Consider the following 23,454-nt stretch of genomic DNA (forward strand, 5'->3'; position numbering starts at 1 on the left):
CAGGAACAAACATGAACATGCAATTCAACAGGCAAATAGAAGATGCTGTTGTATTTCCTGTTCCCTCCTTCCCTGTTTTTCATAAAGGGGATACAAACATGAACACAGAAACTAAAATAAATTTTTAGCCAGATAAAACAATAAGCAGCAGTTCTTGTCAGAAATGTGCCAGGTTTACGTTTTTATCTTTCTGCTATATTTGCAGAATATATGTATATGTGTGTATATATATATAATTTGCACTTTAAACACGATCCCACGTGTTTTTTGCAGTGTATTTTAACGAAGCATTCACCCCTTGCCTGGTTTCAAACGCTGACACTTCTCCAGTTACCAAGGGATATGAAGTGCGGGCGGAAGAAAGGAATGGCTACACCTGAAAATGCTTTGCAAGCAAATTCACTTCCAAGAGGTACCTTTGGGCAAATCTCATGACCACCAAGGAAGGGCAGGTTTTGTTACTTTTCTCTCTCGCTCTCCCTTACTCCTGGCTCTGTGTAGACCTGGAAACACTGGTGTGAGGGGTGACTGGCTAAAAGGATGGCATCAGAGAAACAGGGACGGCAGGGGTGCTTGCTGAGGCGAACGAGTCACAGGATCACGGCATTGTTAGGGTTGAAGGGACCTCTGGAGGCCATCTATTCCAACCCCCGCACCAAGTCAGGGTCACCTGGAGCAGGTGACACAGGAACACCTCCAGGTGGGTTTGGTATGTCTCCAGAGAGGGAGAATCCACAAACCTCCCAGAACAGCCTGGCACCCTCAACGTAGAAGTTCTTCCTCATGTTGAGGTGGAACTTCTTGTGGTTTTGTTTCTAGCCACTGCTCCCCGCCCAATCGCTTCCCTCTCAGCACAGAGCACCCAGGGCCCCGGCGAGCAGCCGCTCCCGCCGCCGCTGTGCGGGGGCCGTGTGGGCCGAGCCAGTGGCGGCCGGGGCGGGCCCGGAGCGAGGCGGGGCTGCGCCGGCACCAATCAGCGCGCGGGGCAGCGCGGGAAGGCGGGAGGGAGCGGCGGGCGGGACGGGAGATGTGGCCAATGGCGAGTCGGGACGCGCGTGCGAGAGCGGGTCTTGGGCGCAGGAGCCCGTCAGCGAGGAGGAAGGGCGGTGCCAGCCAATCGCAGGCCGCTGTGGTGACGGGCGAGCCAATGGCGAGCCGCGCAGGCGGGGAGCCAGCCAATCAGGGCGCGCCCGGCGGACAAAAGGGGCTCTCCAAAGCGCCGGCCCCTCTCCCAAGCACAATTTCACATGACGCAACGGCTGCGGGAAGCGGTTCGCGAGCCGTGCCCGCCGCCGCCATTTTGTGAGCGCGGAGACTGAGCCGGCGGCGGCCCGAGGAGCGGCGGCACCGGCAGCGCAGCCAGCGGGAGCCGCAGCGTGGAGGATGCGGTAGACGAGCCCAGCGGCAGCGGCGGGGGGGCGGCATCGGCATTGCTCGGCGGCGGCGGCGGGGGATCGCGGGGAGGGGGCTGTCGGTCGGTGGGTCGGGTCCTGGTCGGAGCAGCATGTCGGCCCCGGAGAGCAGCGCTGGCAGCAGCGAGGCCCGGGAGGACGCGTGCCGCGACTACCAGTCTTCGCTGGAGGACCTGACGTTCAACAGCAAGCCGCACATCAACATGCTGACCATCCTGGCCGAGGAGAACGTGCCCTTCGCCAAGGACATCGTCTCCCTGATCGAGGCGCAAATCGCCAAGGTTTTTATATTCCACCGACTACTACTCCTACCTATACTGCTGGGGGGACCGGCCGGGGCAGCGGGGTAGGGCGGCCTGGGGGCCCGCAGGAGAGGCGCGGGGGGAGCCGAGCGGTGGAGGCGGGTCAGGGGGACACAGCGGAGCCGGGGGACGAGAGGGCCTGAGGCCCGGGAAATGGGCGAGAGAGAGAGAGAGAGGCGCGGGTGGGGTGGGGCGGCGAGGGGGTTTAGGAGGTAGTGCCGGCGGGGGGATGTTGGTAGCGAGGGGCGAAAAGAAAGAGCAGGATTTGGACGGAGTTGGGGGAGGACGGGGGTCTAGGAGGCTGGGGGTCGCCGTGGGGGAAACAGGCGGAGGAGGGAAACGTGTCTCAGCTGGGATCAGGGAGCAACGGGGCGAGGCGGCGGGCGGGGGCTCCTACTTGCATCGCGAAGCTTCAGGCTGCTGCTGCTGCTGCTACTTCTACCCTCCCACCACATAGGGAGCAGGGGACTCGAGGGAGGGGAGCAACCCCCAGACCACCCTGTTGGGAGTAGGGAAGGGTTTGGGACTCGCCCCAGGAGGAGCTGAGGGAGGAGGGCAGCGTGGCTCGCGCTGTGAGCCCCGCGTGAATAGCAGGCACAACATGGCGGCCCGGCAGTGACTGGGCAGCTGCACTTCCTCGCCCTTGGAACGGGGTTTTCCCCCGACACGGAGCCAGGATTCGGTGTCCGAATCTGGTGTGTAAACCCTTGGATTTAGGCGATTTCGACAGTAGGTGGGCAGTGCAGTCATTAGAGAGGACCTGAGTGGGGAGATCTCGTGGAGAGTTGGGGTTTTCTTGGGGGGATAGTCTAAAAGGAAAATAAGGTTAAGTTTCTAGAACGCAAATTGTCCGCCTCTGAAAGGCTAATTATAGTGACTTCTAAGTATTAGTTAAAGCTATTTCCCCAGTGCGGACCCTGTGAGAGATTAATTGAGGGGTGGGGGCTCCCTTATATCGTAAAAAAGTTTGTGGGTGAAAGGTGATCATCTCCTTCGGTTAGAGAAGTGTGTGTGGTGGTGATGGGGGTTGTTTTGCTCTGCCTCATTAGAGAAAATTCTGTGGGTTTGGGATAATCTGTTTGGATTTCAGGAGATCTGTGCCCCGAGTAGCACTAGCGTTGTGTGCGTATTTATTTTGGCTAGAGAAGTTTATTGGTTGAGGATGTGGAAGAAGAAATTGTCCCTGACTGTAGAAACTGCAGCAGCCTGTAGGATCTAACATGGCGTCTGAAAGGCACATGATATAAAAAGGGAAAGAGGAGGCTCCCTCTGAGCCCAGCCCAGGCAGTTGCTGACATCAGTCAGCCACTGCACATGCATGGGGGTTTGCAGCACCTTTTTAGCGAGCATTTTAGAAGAAAAGGGTTCTTCTTTCAGTCCCCCATCCCGCCCCGTATTCGTGCCAGCCACCCCTCCCCCGTTGTTTCCCTTGCTCCCTCTGATCTCAGGTGTTAAAAGGCTTTTTTCCTTTGGCTTTAATCGTGGTTTATAATGGTGAGAATTGTACTATCTAATGATGGGGGTGGGAACGATCTTTTAAGATGCTTAATCTATCTTTCTATCAATGCAGGGATGTCTTTTTAGTGTGCCACAGACCTCTTCCAGTCTAGTTTTAAATGCTGCCAGTGGCTGAGTTTTGCCATTCCTTGGGGAGGTGACCTCATAATCTAATAGCTCTCACCATTATATCTCCTAAAGGGCAGTGGATGTATAAAAAATGATTTGTGATGAATAACAATGCTGTCAATTTTTTTTTTTTCATTTCTGGGTGATTTAGAACCTGCCCTGAAGTGTGGGGTTTTTTTCAAAAGATGTCTTAAAACCTGTATCAATGGTTAGTTTTGCCTAGTTACTGTTTATGACTGTAGTTTATTCAAGGCAAGTTTTTAGTTGTTTCTGGGAAAGTGATCTCCTTTACTAAGCCACTTTTAAAAAGTGTTGCCTGGAGACAGTTTGTTTAGTGTAAAACTTGAGTGGTCTGCTTTACAATTTAATAAATGGTTCTGAAATGTGTGACTGGTATTATAAAATTTGTAAATAAAAAGTGTGAAATATGTATTTGTCTTTTTATTTACCATTGTATAGTGCAGAATTTGTTTCCAAGACCCATTTTGTATACAAAGTTGCTTTTTTTTTTTTAAACAATTTTTTTCACAAGTTTGTGACTTGGGGTTCAATTGCCAGATACTATTTTAAACTTGAATCTTCTAGGAAACTAATAAAAAAGAGCCACACATTTCCAACAATAGCTTTCCTACGTTATTTGAAGGAACAGTGGGAGTTTTGTAAAGAAGTCTTTAATATTATGCTGATGAGCTCAGAGTTAGTGTTCTGCGTTCTGGTGATTATGCGGCGCCTCCCTGCCTTTTGATTAGTGTCGTGCGGGCATCTTTCTTGCTTGGGGGTATTGCAGAGACCTCCTGAAAACAAAATGCATTCCGGTCTGGGATTCCCTTTTGTGGTTATTGAAATACGTGCTAGATACCTTGACATAATAAACACTTTCAGAACAGAAGACTTAAATATTCCAACCATATTTAAGTCACGTTTCTTAAAATGCAACACCTGAATAGCTTATATTTGAAGCAGGGTATGCTGCTCAGCTGCTAATTGTGCTCCATAGTTGGAAGTAGGCTTCCTTGCCTAGGTTATGGTGTTTCCATGTATGATTGCTGTAACAGTCTGATGCATGATGAAAATGAAGTTAAACTTTTTTACAGTGCTTCTGCTACTAATGGTTCCCCTGCATCTCAAACTTCGGCTTAGCTGAGTATAGTGAGCTACTTTCCTACATTGGTGAAATGGAAGAATATAACTTGGGGAATAGCTCTTGGGCATAGGTACTTCTGGGACAGCTCTTTGTGTCCCTAACAGCTGACTAAAAGTCAGAAGTGGTGCGCTGTCATTTTTCTATAAAGGAAGGCACCCAGAACTGGAGTGTTTTTAATGTGCCATTGTGCAGGCTGCTTCAAAGAAGAAGCCAGTATTCCACAGACATTTTAAATAGCTGCAGGTCCACAGTCTTTTATGTCTTGGGACTTAAACGATGCTTTTTTCTAACACTTGCACATTGGGTTGTTTACAGTTCAGTATTCCGTCACGGTGTAAGATTGGCTTCTAGTGTGCTGCAATTAGTTTTAGCTAACTTAGCTGGTTTTTTTGTCTTTTTATGTACAAAATGCATCACCTGCCTGTTTCTACCTTTTTCCCCATATCTTTGAAGGCAGTGACACCCCTCCCTCTACCTTTCTGCCCCCAACTAACAAGGAGTTCTGCCCTCTTCAATAATAAGTTTCAGGTCATGGTAAATTAATACACATTTAAGGGTGAGGAAACATTCTGATTGCCCATGTAAAAATACTGTTGAGTGGGTGCCCTTCTGTGAACCACCATAAAGGGGAAGGAATTTAATTTAAAATGGTGAAGCAATAGCACTTCACACACTTGTCTGGATAATGGGCCTGCAAAGTAAGGTGTCATTAATTAACCTAGTAGCCTATTCTCTTTAAAATGAGCAGTGAGTGAAGTTATTCTGCTTTTATCCCCAGTTTACCAGATGGTGAATGGAGCTTAAAGTATTACAAGTGGATGCTCTTCCAAGGGGATCATGGTCAACACACAGTGCTTGTGTTGTCTTTCATGTCCTCTTCAACAAGTCTGTGTACTTGCTGATGTTTTTTGGAACTTTGCTGTGCCTTCTGCTTTGTGAAAGCCACTGGCAGGCATTAAAATTACTTTTATTGGTCCAGTACTGCTTTTTTCTAAATTGGAAGTTGTTGTAGCAGTCCAGGGTCACTACACTTTTATAGCACAAACTTGCTATGAGTTTTGAAAAAAGGATTTAAAAAAACCCCAACCAAAACCAAACAACAAAAAACAAGCCTCCTGTAGCAAAGCTGCATCCAGAGTTTGAAGACAACCTTCTATGAAAATGGCGGTTGCAGTTCCTGAGCTTGTCTGTGCATTTACCCAGTCTACCAGATGATTGAGTTTTGATTGGATTTTGAACTCTGTTCTGACTGCGTTTTTGCATGCACTCTGGAAATCAGAACCATCGCCATCTACAAGTGCCAAGAGAGTGGGACTCCTTGCTCTATCCATTTGGATTACAGTGAAATACTTACAACCTAATCTCTGTGTAATTTACAAAAGACTGTGATAATCAACATATAATTTACAGCTACAGAAGTTCACTGACTTGGGCTATTTGCCAGAAGTCTAATTTGTGTTCTGTGAAATCCAGAAAAATGCATCCAGGAAGTTTGAATTATAAACGATTTTTAGAAGTTCCTTGAAGTGCTGACGATGGTTTCCTGCTAAATTGCTTTCTCAAGGGAAAGGTTACACTCGGTACACTAGTGGCAATACTGTCTCGTGGGCTTCTTTTTTCCTCTTTTTTTCCCCCCCCTTTTTCCAAAGCTTTGATACACAAACAAATTAACCTAAGGTGTTCCTTTTTTTTTTTTTTTTTTTTTTTTTTTTTTTTTTTTTTTGGTGATAGACCCACTGCATTATACTTTGAACTGAGTGTCCATTTTTCAGATTAAGTTTTTGTATAAACAAAATCCCAAGCCAAATCCCTCGGTATTTATAGTGGCAACCAAAAAGAGAGGTCTGTATTTCTGGGATTGGTAATCCCTTTATTTGAAAAGGTTAAAGTATGTTTTTGTTGTACTAAACTTCTCAGTTTCTTCTTATTACTCCAGGCTCCTGCATCAGAGAAGCTACCCGTTATGTACCTAATGGATTCCATTGTCAAGAATGTGGGAAGAGAGTATCTCACTGCATTTACTAAAAACCTAGTTGCAACATTTATTTGTGTATTTGAAAAGGTATATACACTTTCGGAAAAGTACTGTATTCTAAGCAAAATTTGTTCCTGGTAAAATAAGTACGTGCTTTCAGGTTTGGGTTTTCTTGGGTGGTGAACTACACAAATTGATTGGTTTTTATAAATCTTGGTATCCATACTATGGAAGATTATTCCTTCTGCTATCAAGCATGTGAGTGAGCTGAAAGATGCAAAGTATTACTTAATTTGGTGTGTAAATGTCAGTAGCTTTCCTGTCCAGGCAAGATTTTACTAACAGTATTTTGATTATTGATGGCTTAGCTGGATGGACTTCTTGTAATGTATAGACCAATTAATTATGAATCCTTGGTTTGTTTTTAAGATAGTTAATAGTCCTTATGCCACGAGTAGACTGAGAGTTGGTTTCTTGTGGATTTCTCAAAGCCTCTCTCTCCTGTAGTCAGATTTGTTTGATTTACATAATTCACATTGTGCAGAATGAGTGCTTAAACTCCAAGAGTGAGTAGCACTGGCACCTGGTTCTCTCTTGGTGGTCTGTCAGCTGAAAAAAATGCTGTGACTGTGTGGGGGAAGGACTCTAAAATGAGTGACTATATTATAAATAGGTGTTTTAATTTTGTTCAGCATTGAAAGCTGCTGCTGTATCTTTTAATTCTGGCTTTTAATCTTGAAGCCCAGTGAAGTAATTGGGCATATTCCTCAGTGAGAAAAGCTTATCAAAGTCCAGGTTTTGAAAGGGTGGACTTAAATGGGTTTAAGTTGGATCAGAAAAGAAGGGTTAACTTCTGTTGTTTTCTGTATAAGAAAGTGGCATTTCATAAGAATGAGACAAATAAAGCTTTTGCATATTTATCATTACATATCAGTGAGGATCTGAAATCCCAGTACACTTTGTATATGGTTTTCAGATGTGCATGATGAAATAAGGAATAGATTGTTCTCATGACTGTAGAAGACTTAACTCTTGTGTATAAAGCAGATAAGAGATAGATTTACTTGTTTTTTTGGTGTTAAATTGTGAGTGCTCTTCTACTGAGTTGCATTTAAGGTTGCAGCTGAATGAAGCTCTGGGTAATAACTAATCTTCAGAGTTTTATATGTTAACTTGCTACAAAGCTAACTAGAACTACTAATGTACTAACTAAATGTGTAAAGTGGCAGTCATTTCTAATAGCTTAGTTGGTCATGTTAAAAGATGTGAGTAGAATTCCAGCACAGGCATTGTTACAAATTTGGTTTTATCAGTAAATGGTCACTAAGGTATCTTTAGACACTTGAAGTCAGAACTGTTTGCTCAGTCATTTCTGTACATTTTTGCAGTGAACTTCAGTGAACCCTCTCATAGAAAATTGTATAGAGGCATCCCTTAATTACTAAGTATGAATTACTTGTATTGAAGCTCCTGCTCTTAAAAAAAACAGAACCTCCAAACCTTCCGGAATATTCTGTGTCTAGCTGTAACATTTTAAAATGGCAGCAGAAATCATCTATGTGGGCAATATTTAATGATTGAATTGGGATTTTGTCATTAGGACAGCTGCATGTATTTTGTACTCTAATGGTTTTTTTTTAATTGTTTAATTGAGCCACTCATCTTACGAGATGAACTAAATTTTACTTTATTGTAAATTTCTAATTTAGCTGCCATGAGATAATCCAAACCAATTGTTTGTAAAGGGGTAAAATGGACCTCTGGTCTTGCAAGTACGCTTGATCTGTGACTCATACATAGATGGGTCTCATTCTGCAGCTGAACTGAAATAATAATTGACTTCATTTTAGCTAATACTCCTTTTATTGCATCTGTTGGGAAAAAATCCTTCAGTGACTAAATAGCTGAGCAAAACACGTTTTTTTCTGTTCAGAGTTTGTTTTTTCTTGATTTGTTTGTCATTGTTACACTCCAGCACAAACACTTGAATAAAGTATTGTCTCAGAGGCTGTTGCCTTTCAATACTTTTGTTACTGTATTTTTTTCCACAGAAGTTGGGCCAGTAAAATGAGAATTTTGCTAATGGAAAAGTTGAAAGAAAATTCTCAGAGCATGGTAATACACAATAAAATCTTCAAATGGCCTTGAAACAACAATTCCACATTTGAATTTCTGTTACTGATCCTGTTGCGAGAGATGTGTGGTCTGCACTGCTTATAAATTTTGCGTAGCAAGTTCAGTATGTTAAAATGGCAAGATAGAAATAGGAAATAAATGAAATCTTAAGTTCTACAGAAAAGTTTAAGAAATTGTTCTATATTAACTTAACAAGCCATAGAATTGTTTTATTGTTTTAGGTGGATGAAAATACTAGGAAAAGTTTATTTAAATTACGCTCCACATGGGATGATATTTTTCCTTTGAAGAAACTATATGCACTTGATGTCAGAGTCAACTCATTAGATCCTGCCTGGCCAATTAAACCTCTGCCCCCAAATGTGAATACTTCTAGCATCCATGTGAATCCTAAGTTTTTAAATAAATCGGTAAGTTTTTCTGCCTTCTGTAAGAACAGATGGTAATACGTGTAGTTTTCATTGTTTGTATGCTGCTTTTTGACAATTTAGAATATTAAGAATGAAGTATCTGACCTTTGTAAACAGGTAAGAGAAATTTATAAATTCAGAATATTTTGAGAGTTTGGTTTTTTTTATTTAAAAATTGCATTCTAGGTTTTGGAACATTGAGGAATTTATATTAAATGACCTACACCTGTCAAAGCAGGCAACACGTAGTGGGGCAAAAAAATTGCAGTTTATAACTCCTGTTCAAACTAAGTCCCAATACTGGATCATGATAACATTGAAAGGAGATGGATTTAATTGATTTCATTAGGTTTTTAAGTGTAACTTTTCTTTATTTTGTTTTTAGCCAGAGGAATCTAATGCACCTACCTCTGCTGTTACTTCTGGTGCCTCTACTCCTCCAGCTGTTCCTGAAATACAAAAGAATTTGACACAGGAGCAACTGATAAGGCAGCAATTGCTTGCAAAGCAAAAGCAGTTGTTAGAACTTCAGCAAAAAAAACTAGAGCTGGAGCTGGAACAGACTAAAGCACAGTTGGTGAGTAGGATAGTTGATAAAACTTTCATAGTTGGGTGTCTCTTTTGGAGAGTACTTGGCTGTACTGGTAAGTACAGTACATTGGTTTTTCCTCATGTTAGGCAAGTGTAGCTATTTTAGGACTACTAGAGCAATGCAGGGTGATCTGGGGTTCCTGAACAGTTTTTGTTACCATAAAACCCTAAATATTACACTTAAAGGTAAAAAAACCAAACAAACATCTTGTGGTTTGGTTTTAATTTCCCTTCAGAACGATACCTGACTGTGATCTTCATCTTTCACCTCTTGCAGCTGACAGCGAGCTGGGCTATTTCAAATAGGTTTGTTCCTAAGGAGCAAGGGAGCCTGATTGATTGTAAACAAATTCGGTTTCTTGTTTGGATGCTGCTGTTGGGCTTTACGGCAGCAGTTGGAAGTCTTGCTGTGTTGGCAGTTGACAATACAAAATAAAGCATCTTTGAACTGTGAAAATAGGATACTTGGCAGCTGAGTTGCCTAGACCATGTGGAATATATAGGAAAGCTAGCCCTGTAAATGGAACGTGTGCCAAAGTTACATATTTTACAATATTGACTTCATGTACTGATCTTGCGTAGTATTTGAATTTGATCTTTTGTAATGGTACTGCATTATTTTAGTGCTTGTAATTTGCAATGAATGGGTCAATTTCACTTAAATGACTGAAGCTCGTAACTTTCAAGACATGGCTATTACAATTTTGTTTTTGAGACATAATATTAGCACCTCTGGGCAGGAGTTGTGGCATACAGATTAATGCTGTATTTTTTCCAATTTCAGGCTGTATCTCTTAGTGTTCAGCACGGATCATCTAGTATAGCTTCAGTTCCAGCACCTTCCAAGCAACACATTTCTCCCACACCTCATATGACAGTAAAGCCACCTCATCAGACTGCTGTGCAATCTGAAAAAAACAAACCATCCCCAAGTCCTCCACTTCATGATATCAAAATAGTAAACAGGGATCCTCGGCTTAATAGGATGGGCCAACATTCTTCTCATGCTAAGGATCAATCTCATAGGAAAGAATTTTCAGCAAATGTAACCAGTCAGTCTGAGACCAAGGCGAACAAAACAGCACAGGTTGAAAAACAGAACTCAACAAGGTCAGAAAAATCAAAAGCAAGTGAAAAAACCCAGAAGAAAGAACTTGAACAGTCCAAAGCAAAATCTAAATCGCCATCCCCTTTGAAAAATAAGCTGCCTGATACTAAAGATAGTAAAAGCCAGGAATGTGAAAGCACTAAGGTTTCTGACATCAGTAAGCGGGATCCAAGACTGAAAAGACATCTTCAAGATAAGTCAGAGGGGAAGGAAGAGGAGGTCAAAGAAAAGAGGAGAAGTACAGAGAAGAAGGAAAAGGAGGAGCATAAGACATGTGAACATAGACCAGTGGGGAGCAGAAATAAAGTGATTAACGGTGCTGTTCAGAAACAAGACACGACTACAGAGGAGTCAGAAAAACAGGGTGGAAAACAAGGAAGATCAAGTAGTAGAAAACGGTCACGATCACGCTCTCCTAAGGCAAGATCACCATCTACACATTCTCCAAAAAGACGAGAGAGGAGATCACCTAAAAGAAGACTTCGGAGTTTATCTCCTACTTCATCAACTCCTAAAATTGGAAAGATACGTCAGATAGGCCCTAAGCAGTCTCATGTTGAAGAAGGCACGCAAGCAGCTAGAGATGAAAGAAATTCTAATAAGAGAAATGTTAAACAAGAGGTGCGTGATCCAAGGAGATTGAAAAAAGCCCAAGAAGAAAGACCCCAAGAGACAGCCACCCAGCATTCTGCAAAAGCTTCTCCAGATCCAAAGGAGAACGCAGAAAACTGGCAAGGATCCAAATCAGGCAAGAGGTGGAAATCTGGTTGGGAAGAAAGTAAAAAGTAAGTTACTATCTTTTAAACAACTTCTGTGTCAAGTCAGTGGAAATTCTCCTCTTGGCTTCAGTATAGTTCACTTATGGAGGCAGTGTTCAGATTGTTAAAATTGATAGGTTTAACTTGTTTCTACCAGTGAAATACAGAGATGATGCATACTTAGATTCTAAGGTGATAGTGATGTTTTGCCATGATCATTATGGAACCATTATGTCCTGAGTAACGAAATAATCTGTGTTGCACATATATTCTTGTTTTCAGCTCACAGCAGAATGATGAACACCAAGCACTTGTTAAATCCCCTCACCAAAGACACCGGGAAAACTGGCCTGCTAGTAAAGGAATTTTATCACCCCGAGCACCAAAGCAGCAGCACCGGTTAAGTGTGGATGCCAATTTACAGATTCCTAAAGAATTGACATCTGCAAGTAAAAGAGAATTACTTAAGAAGGTAATACTAATAAATCTGCCTTCGTAGAAATGTCCCAGGTATGGGTTTTTTTCTTCTCTTTTTGGAAGTCTAACTTTAACTTTATGTTACAGGCTAATGACCGCTTAACATCTGGTGAAATAACACAGGATGAGTTCCTCATGGTAGCTCATCAGATCCGACAGCTGTTCCAGTATCAGGAAGGAAAGCACAGATGTAATGTCTGGGATAGCCCTGCAGAGGAAAAATGTGGTTTAAAAAAGAAACCTCTTCTGTCAGATGCAGAATTAACATATTATGAACATAAAGCTAAACTAAAAAGGACACAAGTTCAGCATTCATTGTCAAGGCTTGATCTGTTGGATCCCGAGGATATTTTGGATTATCATATACCTGATGCATTGCTTTCTGGAATAGAATGTGAGCAGGCAAAAGCCAAGCGTGGGGTACAGTTTGACAGAAAAGAAGCATTTGCAGAAAGATCAAGGAGACATTCTCCTGTAAGTGGCACTACAAGACCTTTTGCCGAAAACCTGTCACCACTTGAGAGTCGACGAAGACTTGAAGACCAGCGTGCTACTAAAGGAGCAAGAGGTTCTGATCCTTACGACAGCTGGGGAGAATCGGATGAATTTAGAGATGCTCTCAGACAACAGGGGAAAAGTACAGCAGAGTTCCAAAAAATAGATGGAGATGCACTCTGTAGGTTTGATAATCGTGAAGAAAGACAGCTTCTTGGGCAAGCTGGTATGTGATTTTACTTTATATCTCTTAAGCAATCGACAGTGTATTAGTGAATGGTTATGTGATTTGTTCTGGTTTTTTTAGGTGTTCGAGAGGAACCAAGGTCACCATTCAGTGAACGTTTCAAAAGACCTAGGTATGAAGATCCAGAGAAAGCACCATTTCCAGAAAGTCCAGGATCAAGATTTGGAGGTATTGAAGCAAAGCAGAGGATAAGCGCACTGATGGAAGACAGACCTCTGTTTGATGGCTCACCTAGACCGACTGCTGCAAGGGTTGGAGTAGATGGACAAGGAAGTCCTTTTGTTGATGGTCCTGCTGCTGGTTCAAGTTCCAGAATTGATGGGCCAGCTGGACAGGCTGCTATGAGATTTGAGGGGCCTTTGGTGGGGGCAGGTGCATCTCAGTTTGATGGACCAATGGCAGGAGCAGGGGGAGCTGGAGCCCTAAGATTTGATGGGCCACCAGGGCAGCTGGCAGGGGCCCTGAGGTTTGAAGGACCTCCAGGCCAGGTTGGTGGAGGAGGTCCACTACGGTTTGAGGGACCTCTTGGGCCTTTGCGGTTTGAGGGGCCTGCAGGGCAGCCTGTAGGTGGTCCTAGATTTGAAGGACCTGGAGTTGGTCTCAGGTTTGAGGGTCCTCATGGTCAGCCTTCAGGTGGTCTCAGGTTTGAGGGACCTCATGGTCAACCTATGGGGCCTCGGGGTCAACCAGGGGGTGGTCTCAGGTTTGAGGGACCCCATGGTCAGCCCTTGGGGCCTCATGGTCAACCAGGGGGTGGCCTCAGGTTTGAGGGGCCACATTTACAGCCATTGGGGCCCCATGGACAGCCTGGAGGTGGCCTCAGATTTGAGGGGCCACATGGTCAGCCCATGGGGCCACATGGACCGTCAAGTGGTGGGCTCAGGTTTGAGGGGCCACACGGACCATCAGGTGGTGGGCTGAGATTGGAAGGACCACGTGGTCAGCCAGGTCTAGGTCCTAGGCTGATTGATGGACCAGTACACCAGGGAGCTGGTGGACTTAGATTTGATGGTCCTCTTGGTCGGGCTGGTCCGAGATTTGATGGCTGTCATGGAGCTGGATTTGATGGTCAGCCTGGACAGCTGTCTCTCCTGCAAAGATTTGATGGAATTCATGGACAGCCTGGTCCAAGGTTGGCACCTGGCCAACAGGCACAAGCAAGATTTGAAACAGCCATACCTCAAAGATTTGATGGACCTCACCAGCCAGCTTCTAGGTTTGACTTGCCCCTTGGCCTTCAGGGTGCACGTTTTGAAAATGTAGCTAACCATCCTGCCTCAAGACTAGAAATGTCACCATATGGACAAGGTGGTCCTTTTGTTGAACATCCTGGCCAGGGCTACAATGGACCAGCTCATGGAATGCAGTTCCAGAGACCTGATATATTTGATGGTTCACCTGGACCAAATTTCAATGGGCCAGCTGGCCCAGGAGGACAGAACTTCCCACTGAGAGCAGCTGGACATTACTTTGAAGAAAAAGGTCTTCAGGGTCCTCAGTATGGAAATTTCAGTAATATGCCAATGGGAAGTAATCAGGTAAGAGATGATTGCATCAAATAGTTTGCTTTCAATAGTGTTTTTGTACAGAGAATTAGCAGTTTTTCTTCCTGTAAAAATGGAATGTTTTTCTGAAGAGTTGGCAGGCTGAGAGTTGGTTTCAAGCTAAAAAAGTCAGTAGATAATTTAAGAATATGCAGTGCTATTTTTTGTTAAGAACTAGACAAAATGGTGGATCTTAGCAATCACTTCATAGTTCAGAATACATCTGTGAAATCATTATTTTTAACATGAGCACAAAACCAGGTAATCGGAAGCCTTTGGTATTTTCATTAAATTTCAACAAAAGTGAATTCTATATAAAGCGTGAAAGATAATGTAAATAAGTGAAGTATACATGATTAATTTTTCTAAGAGGTGTGAAGTGAGACTTGACCAAAATAATTGTTATCTTTTTGCAGCTGTTAGTAGTGGTGACAAGCCAATTTTAAAGAGATATCCGTGACCTGGGAGAATTGAGAAAGATGGGGCTATTGTTGAACTTTCTTGCTCAAAGGTGGTGTTGTCTTTTAAAATTCTCTCAGCACCATCTTGCTTTGTCAGTTCAGTTGTCTTTGCTGTTGCCTCTTGGAAATGCTCTGTTGAAATGGGGGGGAAAATGATTAGTGATTTTAAAATGTATTTTTCATTTGGGGGATAAAAATTGAATGTGAAGAGTTAATAGATTGTACAAAAGCAGGTAATGTGTCTTGCAGACCTCTAATGGGATAAAGCTTTAAACAGTGTCTAAATCCAGAAAGCAGCCAGTTAGAAAAAAAACCCCAAACATTTTTATTACAAGTGTGTTAAAATGACTGTTTTTCTACCTACAGCTTACTGTAGCTGATGTGCTGAAAAGTCTTGCTTTCAAGATGTGTGTCTGTAGTGAATGCTGGTTCAGTTCTTAGATAAGAGTTAATTGTGGCATTTGTTAGTAGACATTTATGGGTTCCTTGAATTTCTTGAGGAGCTCTCTTTTGGTGAACAGGAGCAATTTAAAAGGAAGTACTGTGTTTGGAAAACGTGATTGCTAAGTAGAAGGAAAGGTGTTGAAGGTGGTGTGGTGGGGTTGGTTTGTTTGTTTTTTAATATTAGGCAAAATAAGGATGTATTCTGAATTTTCCTAGTGGAAAATGAAAATGGGGGAAAGATCGTATAGTAATTTGTGGTCCTTCTCAATATCAAACTGACATGGTTCACTCCTGGAAGGAGTTTAATATATGTGAAATTACTGATAAACAACTAGAAGTTAATAATAAAATGTGAAAAGTAAGTTTATAATCATGTTGTTATACAAAGAATACTTACATGTTTACTTTCACAGGTTTCTCTCATGTCTGCTCAACCAGGACCTTATGGCCAAGGTCAGCAGTATTTGCCAAATCCTGGAAGTTTTGTCCAGAACCCTGCAGGTTTGTAACAATAGAATTCCTTTTATTTCTTTTGGATTGTTCATTTGGTGGTGGCCACAAAAATGATCTTTTTTTAATGTCCTGATTTACTAGGTCTGTGTGGATTACAGGAAGCTTCCTCAGTGAGGTGGCTGTAGATGTGGTTTCTGTAGCACCTTCATCTCTTTAGGAGCTTCTCTCAAACATTGAAGGCTTTTGTTAGTTTTCATTAACCACGAGTTTTGGTATAAAGTTGTGCTAAAAAGCCAAAAGATAATTTTGATCTGTTTTTCTGGAAGGCGCCAGTCTGTAGGTCTAGTTTGCTTTGCTGGGGTGTGCAAACATCTCCAGTGTATGAGTGGTTAATAATGAAAAACTTCAAAAACATAAAAGGTTAAACTAGGTGATGAAGTAGATTGATTGTGGTGAAATATGTAAGTGTGAATCCAGGACAATACTGCTTTTCAGTAACCACCATCCAGCAGAGAGCTGTGTGTGGGCAGCCAGCTTAGCACATCAGAATATATTATGAAGGAAGGGAAAGTCTTGTTACGAAGATTCCCTGTTGCAAGGGAAAAAATTAGCCAAACAATAGATAAAGCAGAGAGTTGGTAAATAATTAGAAACAAAAAATGAAAGAAATGGGAGGCAACAGGAAAACTGTGTTGTGAAATATACTGATAAAAGTGAAGTAGATTTCTAATGCTAACCTTTTGTCACCTTGAATGTCTGTGTTCTTCCCCAGGAGCCCTTCCCCATTCATATCCTGATAACCACCTTGGACAGGTTGATGTGAATGAATTGTTTGCTAAACTGCTGAAAACAGGGATCCTCAAATTGTCTAAAACTGATTCCACTTCAGCACGTATGTAGATTCATTATGTTCTAACTATCCAATTTATCCACAGCTCAAGTGTAAATCTGAGTGTACAAATTTTTGTGAACTCCTGTATGTTTTTTTTTTAAACAGAACTTCATTTTTGGGAAGGAATTTAATGCATGTGGTTGAGTAAATTCTTAGTATCTTGTTTAATTTACAGTTCAGCTATCCAGAGAAGTCTTTGTCTTTGGTGCTGTGCTTTCATAACTTGTTCTTAATTATAATCAGGGTCTTTTCATCTTCTGAAATATTTCTGTATCTATGAAGACTGAATTTTGATGCCAAACACTGAGGTGAAATACTGTTTTCCTCAATTGAAATTCTGGCTTAGTTTCTTTTATGCTTCTTTTTAATGGTGTTAGAGGATGACTGACTTAGCTGTTGTGCACTTGTGTTTTACCGTAGTCAGATTGTATTACTGATATTTGAAAAAAATAACTTTCAGGAGCACATAATTTCTTTCTGATGATGTACTGAAATTTTGGTAAAATAATATCTTTATGGTTTCTAGAAGCAAATGAAACATCAGCCCAGCCGACTGCTGAAGAAGAAGATGATGATCAGAATGAAGATCAGAATGTTCCAGACCTCACTAACTTCATAGTTGAAGAACTTAGACAGTATGTATAGTAGAATGGGTTTACAGTAGGAATAACAACAAGGCAGTAGCTAGATAGTTCATCCAAGACAGTTAGAAGCTTTTGAAAGATTACCTGTCACTTTGTGATTCAGAGGAGGTTAAACCAGTGAGTGCATTGTTTGATGTCAGCCTTGTTGAACTTGAGAAAGGAAAAAGAAAATTAACATGGGAAAACTTAGCTTTATGCAAAGGTGCGCGTTGGTACTTAAGCACTGGGGTTGTGACAGGGAGTGAAGCCCAGGCCTGGGCTGCATCAAAAGCCAAGTGACAAGGAGGTCAAGGAAGGTGATTATCCCCCTCTGCTCTGGTGAGACCCCCACCTGTAGGGCTGCTCTGGGGCCCCAACAGAAGAAGGACATGAACCTGTTGGGAGTGAGTCCAGAGGGGGCCACAAAGATGATGAGAGGGCTGGAGCACCTCTGCTGTGGAGACAGCCTGAGAGAGTTGGGGTGGTTCAGCCTGGAGAGGGGAGGGCTCCAGGGAGGCTTTAGTGTAGCCTTCCAGTACCCAGAGGCCTACAAGAGAGGCTGGAGAGGGACTTTTCACAAGGCCATGTAGTGATAGGACAGGGATAAAGGCAAATGACCTTACGCTAAAGAACAAATTTATTGTAGATAGTAGGAAGAAATTTACTGAGAGGTTGATGAGGCACCAGCACAGGTTGCCCAGAGAAGCTATGGATGCCCCATCCCTGGAAGTGTTCAGTGCCAGACTGGATGGGGCCCTGAGCAACCATGGCAGGGGGGTTGGAACTAGATGGTCTTTACAGTCCATTGCAACCCAAACTGTTCTATGATTTAATTTTATGACTTCGGTGGTAGCTTGTAAAGCTGCGCCAAATGAAGGCATTGCAATTTGTGCATTATTAGGTGAGAAAAGTTAATAGGAATGAGACACAACACTAACATATTTCTCATGAATCATTAATAAGAGCCCATTGGTGTTTGAATGTTTAAGTTGATTGTGCTATGAAAATCAGGATGAATGTAGTCATATAGTGTACTTTTAACTTGGAGCAGATGCATGCTTTTCCCTGCTATTGTAGGCAAATGGAGCAACTTGCTGAGAAACTTCTTACTGTTGCTTTTTAAAGAAGTGTTAAGATATTTTTTTATCTCTTTTTGTAGGCGTTATGATAGTGTTATAAATCGACTGTACACTGGAATTCAGTGTTACTCCTGTGGAATGAGGTTCACTACTTCACAGACAGATGTCTATGCAGATCATTTAGATTGGCATTACCGCCAGAACCGGACAGAAAAAGATGTTAGCAGAAAAATTACACACAGGAGATGGTACTACAGTTTAACAGTAAGTAATGCAGTATTTGTGTTGATAAATTACAGGCTGGATTCTGTGTTTTACTCTTGCATGTGCTGTAGGATTGCAGCTGAAATTTGCATCATCACAGGAGTTGGTTGTGATAAACAATGACGTCTTAGATACTTCAAGTAGTCTGCAAATGTGTGTCAGGATACAAAAGGCAGTTGTATGATGAACAATAAACAGTTTAAAGCTGCTTATTGCACTGTTTTCATTCCACTGAAAATGGAATTTGAAGGATAGCGATCTTTTTGGAAAAAGAGTTTCTGAAGTGAGAGTACACTGTTGTGTAATGCTGCATGTGAGGAGTATTTCAGTTTTAACAAAGTAAGATTTATTAAATACGATACTTGGGGATGTCTGAGTGAGAATGAAAACTTCTTCCTCAGGACTGGATTGAATTTGAAGAAATAGCAGATCTAGAGGAGCGTGCTAAAAGCCAGTTCTTTGAAAAAGCTCACGAAGAGGTTGTGTTGAAGACACAGGAAGCTGCGAAAGAGAAGGAGTTTCAGAGTGTCCCAGCTGGACCAGCTGGAGCGGTTGAGGTAAGTTTCAGCTTGCCAGATAACAAGAATCTAGTTTAATCAGCCCAGATAGCAAGAATCTAGTCACTCAAAGGCCTTTTCTTGGTCTTAAAATCAAGAGTCAAACATGGTTAGAAGGGGAAAAGGGATTTTACTTTGGTATTTATTTGGTATATATTAGTGCACCTTAGGTGCGCTACGTCCAGGTCGAATGCACCTCCATGCACACCACGGTGCACACCCCCAAAAGATCTGGTATAACATTATAGGTCTTACTAATTAGCCTATCTATCAAAGATTCCCCAATGAGAGGCTCAAATGAGCCCCCCCTCTCCAAGGAGCCTTCCCCTGGATGGTTCTATCTTAGCTTACAGAATGTGTTCTGGAGAGGACCTTGAAGTCTGGGCACACTGATCCCTAACTACGAAGCTTCTAAAATGTTTAGTCTCTCAGCTTGACAAACAAGTCCAAGAATGTAGGCAAAAAGCACTAAGAATACAGAAGTTATAAAAAGGTATAACAGGGGTATAAAAGAAAAGGCAAAAAATCATCATGGCATCAGTACTGTATTCTTGTTATTATATGTAGACTGGAATCTTGTACTTGGGCCTTTGTGCAGCCCCTCCATAGGTGATTTGTGTATGTAGTGGTTGCTTCTCGGGGCAGAGAATAGTACAAACCACCTGTAGTTAAAAGTCTACGCCCATTGGCATTCTGTGGTTTTAGCAAAACTGAAATAGGCAAAGTGTCTTAATTTGCTGAATGTTTACATAGAGTAAGTAGAGTAAGCGATCTGTCCTTTGATGGTTATTTGTCATTCAAACAACTACAGGGTTTACTGGGTTTTTGGTACTTTCAAACACAAAAATTTCTTTTTTGGTAGCAGATAGGCATTAGAAGAAAGAAATAGCACAATCTGAAAGTAACCAGTAGAACTGTATTTTGGTAGATGAATTGGTGTACAACAAATGTTGTTAGAATTACACTTTAGTTTACGTGCTAAGTCTCTAAGAAACTAGCTATGAAACCACAAAGGCCTTTTTTACATTTTAAAAAGTACCTTTTGTGCTTTGGTCTCTGAGTTGATAATTTTTCACAGAATTACTAAAAACTTTAGTACTCCATCTGAAAGTTCTGCCTTTTTTGACTGGAAATTGCAGGTTAAGGGGGAAGAATGAAGGTAATTCCATAAATAAAATCAGTTAAATTGCTGTAATGGATTGTCTTACATGAGAGTAAGACAGCATTACGTTGTTACAAGGTGCTTTGCAGACTTAACTACCTAAAAGGACAAAGCTTACCTTTCTCAAGTGACAAAGAGTATTCAGGGCCAAAGGGTGATCCTTTCTCTGTCTGCAAACCATACTCAATTTTTAATTAAGGTTTACTAATTATTAAAGTGATTTTTAAAGTGTGGAGAAAAGATCATGTTCTAGGCTTAACATACTTAATTTAAAAGAGCCTTATTTGACTCTTACTAGGTTCTTGAGTTTCATGTGTTCAGTAAGTTGCAATAACAACATTTATCTCTGTTACTACAATAACATTTCAGAGCTGCGAAATTTGCCAAGAACAATTTGAACAGTATTGGGATGAGGAAGAGGAAGAGTGGCACCTGAAGAATGCTATCAGGGTAGATGAAAAGGTAATCTGATCTTATTTATGTGTGATACTGATTCGTAGTAAAACTCCTGAAGAATTACAGAAAAAAAAACCCACCAGGGGGAGCTGGCAAGTGCTCTTTTTCTCCTGAAGGATTTCTATTGCAGTTTTCCTGGCTTCCAAATATATAAATATCTCTGCCTTTGGAAGTGCCTGAAATCCTGGTCTCATTGTTATGGGCTCACTAGCTCTCCCTTACACTGCAGTGCTCAAAGAAAAATGGATCACTCTGTGTATGGGTGTAGGTATCAGTTGAATTATTTCTGTATGCAGCTGTGCACAGGTAATTCCCAGCACTCACCAGGCTTCTCTAACTCACAGCACTTACCAGCCCTCTGTATGATCATGTTTCCTAAATAAACATCACAACATCTTGTCTCAGGTGTATTTGACACCATACTTATCCTGCTCAGGTCATAGTTTTTCTAGATGAATTGTGTGATCATGTGTAATTGATACTGTTCAGTTCATTATCAGTGATCCTGCTGTAGTTTATTTTTACATACTTAAATGTATGACAACTTTTTTTCAGATTTACCATCCATCTTGTTATGAAGATTACCAAAATGTAAGTGGATCCTTCATGTTTTTTGAAGTATTTTGCTTTCAGTTTGTTTGCTTGGTCTCTTGACTTTGCAGGGAGCAGATGCGTTCAGAATGTGCTGCCCATTTTTCCCTTGCCTAAGACTTGGAGGCCTTGGGCATGGCAAGTTTATAATACAGAATTAGCTGAGATGCAGTTCTGGTTATGATGTACCGTGACAGCTTGTGTGCCATAAAGCAAAGCCATGGTTTGATGGATTTATTGTGGAGTAATGTGTAATCTTAGGAATTTGTAACAATAGAGTAGATGGGTGTTGGTGTGTGTGACATTTTTAATGCTTTGGGAGTTACAACTGCTCCGAGGGCAGGGAGCAGGGAACAGTTCATGGTAATGTATTAAGCATTTCACCACTGCTTGGTGATACCTTTTCAAAGGAAATGGGAAAAAAGTAATGCTATTTAAAAAATTAAATTTGTTTTCTTAGAAGTTTGGCAAAGTAGAAAGTTTGGATTTTGAGTGCCTGACCATCAACATGCTTGCATTTTGAAAAAGGGCAAAAGGAATAAGAAGCTAAAAATGGTTATTTTAGTGTGCTAATGCTACCTTGACTTCGACTTTGCAGACATCATCATTCGATTGCACACCGTCTCCCAGCAAGACTCCTTCAGAAAATCCACTAAATATAATGTTGGACATTGTTAAACAAGAAACAGAAGAGTCCTGTGACTCACCTAAAATCAAAGAAGAACCTGAGGACACGCCTCCAGCCTGTGCAGAAGAGAGCACACCTGCATCTACAGAAATCAAAACAGAACCTGAGGAGTCTGTTTAAATAAACTGCGGTATGATTTTTTTTTTTTTTTTTACAGAAGAGCTGCTGTGCTAATTCTGGAAGGCAAATACTTTTTATATGAATAAAAATGTCCAACTGAGGCAGGGCCTCAACTGCTGTTTGGTTAATAAATACATTTTTGTATTTGAAATTTCTTACTGCCTGCACAGTTTCAGGTGTCATTGTGTGAAAGTTCTGTAGATGCGTGAAAATTTAATGGTATATGTAAAAATGTAAAATTTTCACTTGTTGAAATGTAAATTATAAATAAAAGATATTTTTGCTATATATGGAGTGTAATGTTTATGCACACCATCAAATAAAGACAGTGTTTCTGTACCTTTTTCAGTTTAAAATTAATTAAAATGAATATTTGCTTAATAAGATTCAGAAAAATGAAAGCAAGTCTCTTCCTTCAGTTATCCCATAGGTGGGTTATCAAGGGAAGGAGCTTCTCAGACAGGCCTAGATTCCTTGTCTTTTTAAAGTTGTTTGAACAGACTTACATATCCAGATGTTAAAAAAACCAATTACAACAACAAAATAATAAAAAATCCTCAAAAAAACTCACAAAAAGACAGTTCTGGGTAGAAGGGGAACATTTAACAAACCAACCGGAGTGCTTGATTGTGGTGAACACAAGTGCCAACAAAAAAAAATTAACAAACCAGGATGCCTGGTAGTTAAGACATTTTTAATGACTTTTTTTTCCATTAGTCAAACACAAATTTAATAAAGCTGCATTTTCTTTACGTTACAGGGGGGAGTGAATGTAAGAATGCTCATTTGAAACGTGGTTAACATTTTCTTTTTTGTTGCTTATGACTGGACTTAGATGGTAAACCAGATATCCTGAGATGTTAATATTTCTTAAATGTTATAAATAAAACTAAGCATATATTTGAGTGTGAGTCTCTTCCTTTCAGTAATGGGTCTGTGTGGCTGGTACGTTTGTGGGATTGGAAATAAAGTGTGTTTCAGTATGCATTTGATGTTTTATTCTAACTCTGCTAGTTATTGTGTGTATTTTTAACTTGCTGGGAGCAAGACAGAAGCTCTAATAGTCAGAAAGCAATGTCACAATCCTAGCATGTTATTCTTGCAGTGGGGATACTTGGGAGTCAGAATTCACCCTTAGTGTAAGTAGAAATAATTAGCAGTGCAGGAGCTGTTGGCTGCAAACACTTCTTCCCATGTTAACACTCAGGCTTCATGCACTTTTTCAGATGTGAATAATACTTTTGATTCTTTTATTAAGGTTGGAACTGTAGTTGTGAGCTTGCCCTGTTCTAGATATCAGCCTTAAAAATACTGTTTAATTAGAGACGACAGTCCAGAGGAACCAAAATACAAAATGGATCAGGGTGGTAGGTGTCAGTCCATAGGGTTGGTGTGTGTGGCTGCTGGCTGTGCTGAGGAGAGATGCTCCTGTGGTAGTT

At 41.5% G+C, this 23,454-nt stretch overlaps 1 protein-coding gene across 1 annotated transcript; it reads left to right on the plus strand.

Moving 5' to 3' along the window:
• Positions 1–1,226: 1,226 nt before the first annotated feature.
• On the plus strand, positions 1,227–22,920 carry PCF11 (PCF11 cleavage and polyadenylation factor subunit). Its single transcript, XM_042024048.1, has 16 exons — positions 1,227–1,693; positions 6,421–6,546; positions 8,817–9,005; positions 9,391–9,582; positions 10,381–11,489; positions 11,745–11,934; positions 12,027–12,660; positions 12,742–14,219; positions 15,544–15,631; positions 16,356–16,475; positions 17,002–17,110; positions 18,258–18,441; positions 18,843–18,998; positions 20,530–20,622; positions 21,172–21,207; positions 21,806–22,920. The coding sequence occupies exons 1-16, from the start codon at positions 1,505–1,507 to the stop codon at positions 22,013–22,015; spliced, it is 5,103 nt and encodes a 1,700-aa protein (XP_041879982.1). The 5' UTR covers positions 1,227–1,504; the 3' UTR covers positions 22,016–22,920.
• Positions 22,921–23,454: the final 534 nt, after the last annotated feature.

This window comes from Corvus kubaryi, unplaced genomic scaffold, assembly GCF_017639235.1.
Source record: "Corvus kubaryi isolate FWS band 111438036 unplaced genomic scaffold, C.kubaryi_AGA036_p1.0 37260, whole genome shotgun sequence".
Lineage (NCBI taxonomy): Eukaryota > Metazoa > Chordata > Aves > Passeriformes > Corvidae > Corvus > Corvus kubaryi.

Excerpts from the sequence above, each read along its gene's own strand:
- PCF11 (XM_042024048.1), top strand. The coding sequence starts at position 1,505 with ATGTCGGCCCCGGAGAGCAGCGCTGGCAGCAGCGAGGCCCGGGAGGAC. Across the intron at positions 12,661-12,741 it reads ACAGCTTCTTGGGCAAGCTG|GTGTTCGAGAGGAACCAAGG; the intron begins GTATGTGATTTT and ends TGGTTTTTTTAG. Across the intron at positions 18,999-20,529 it reads GACCAGCTGGAGCGGTTGAG|AGCTGCGAAATTTGCCAAGA; the intron begins GTAAGTTTCAGC and ends ATAACATTTCAG.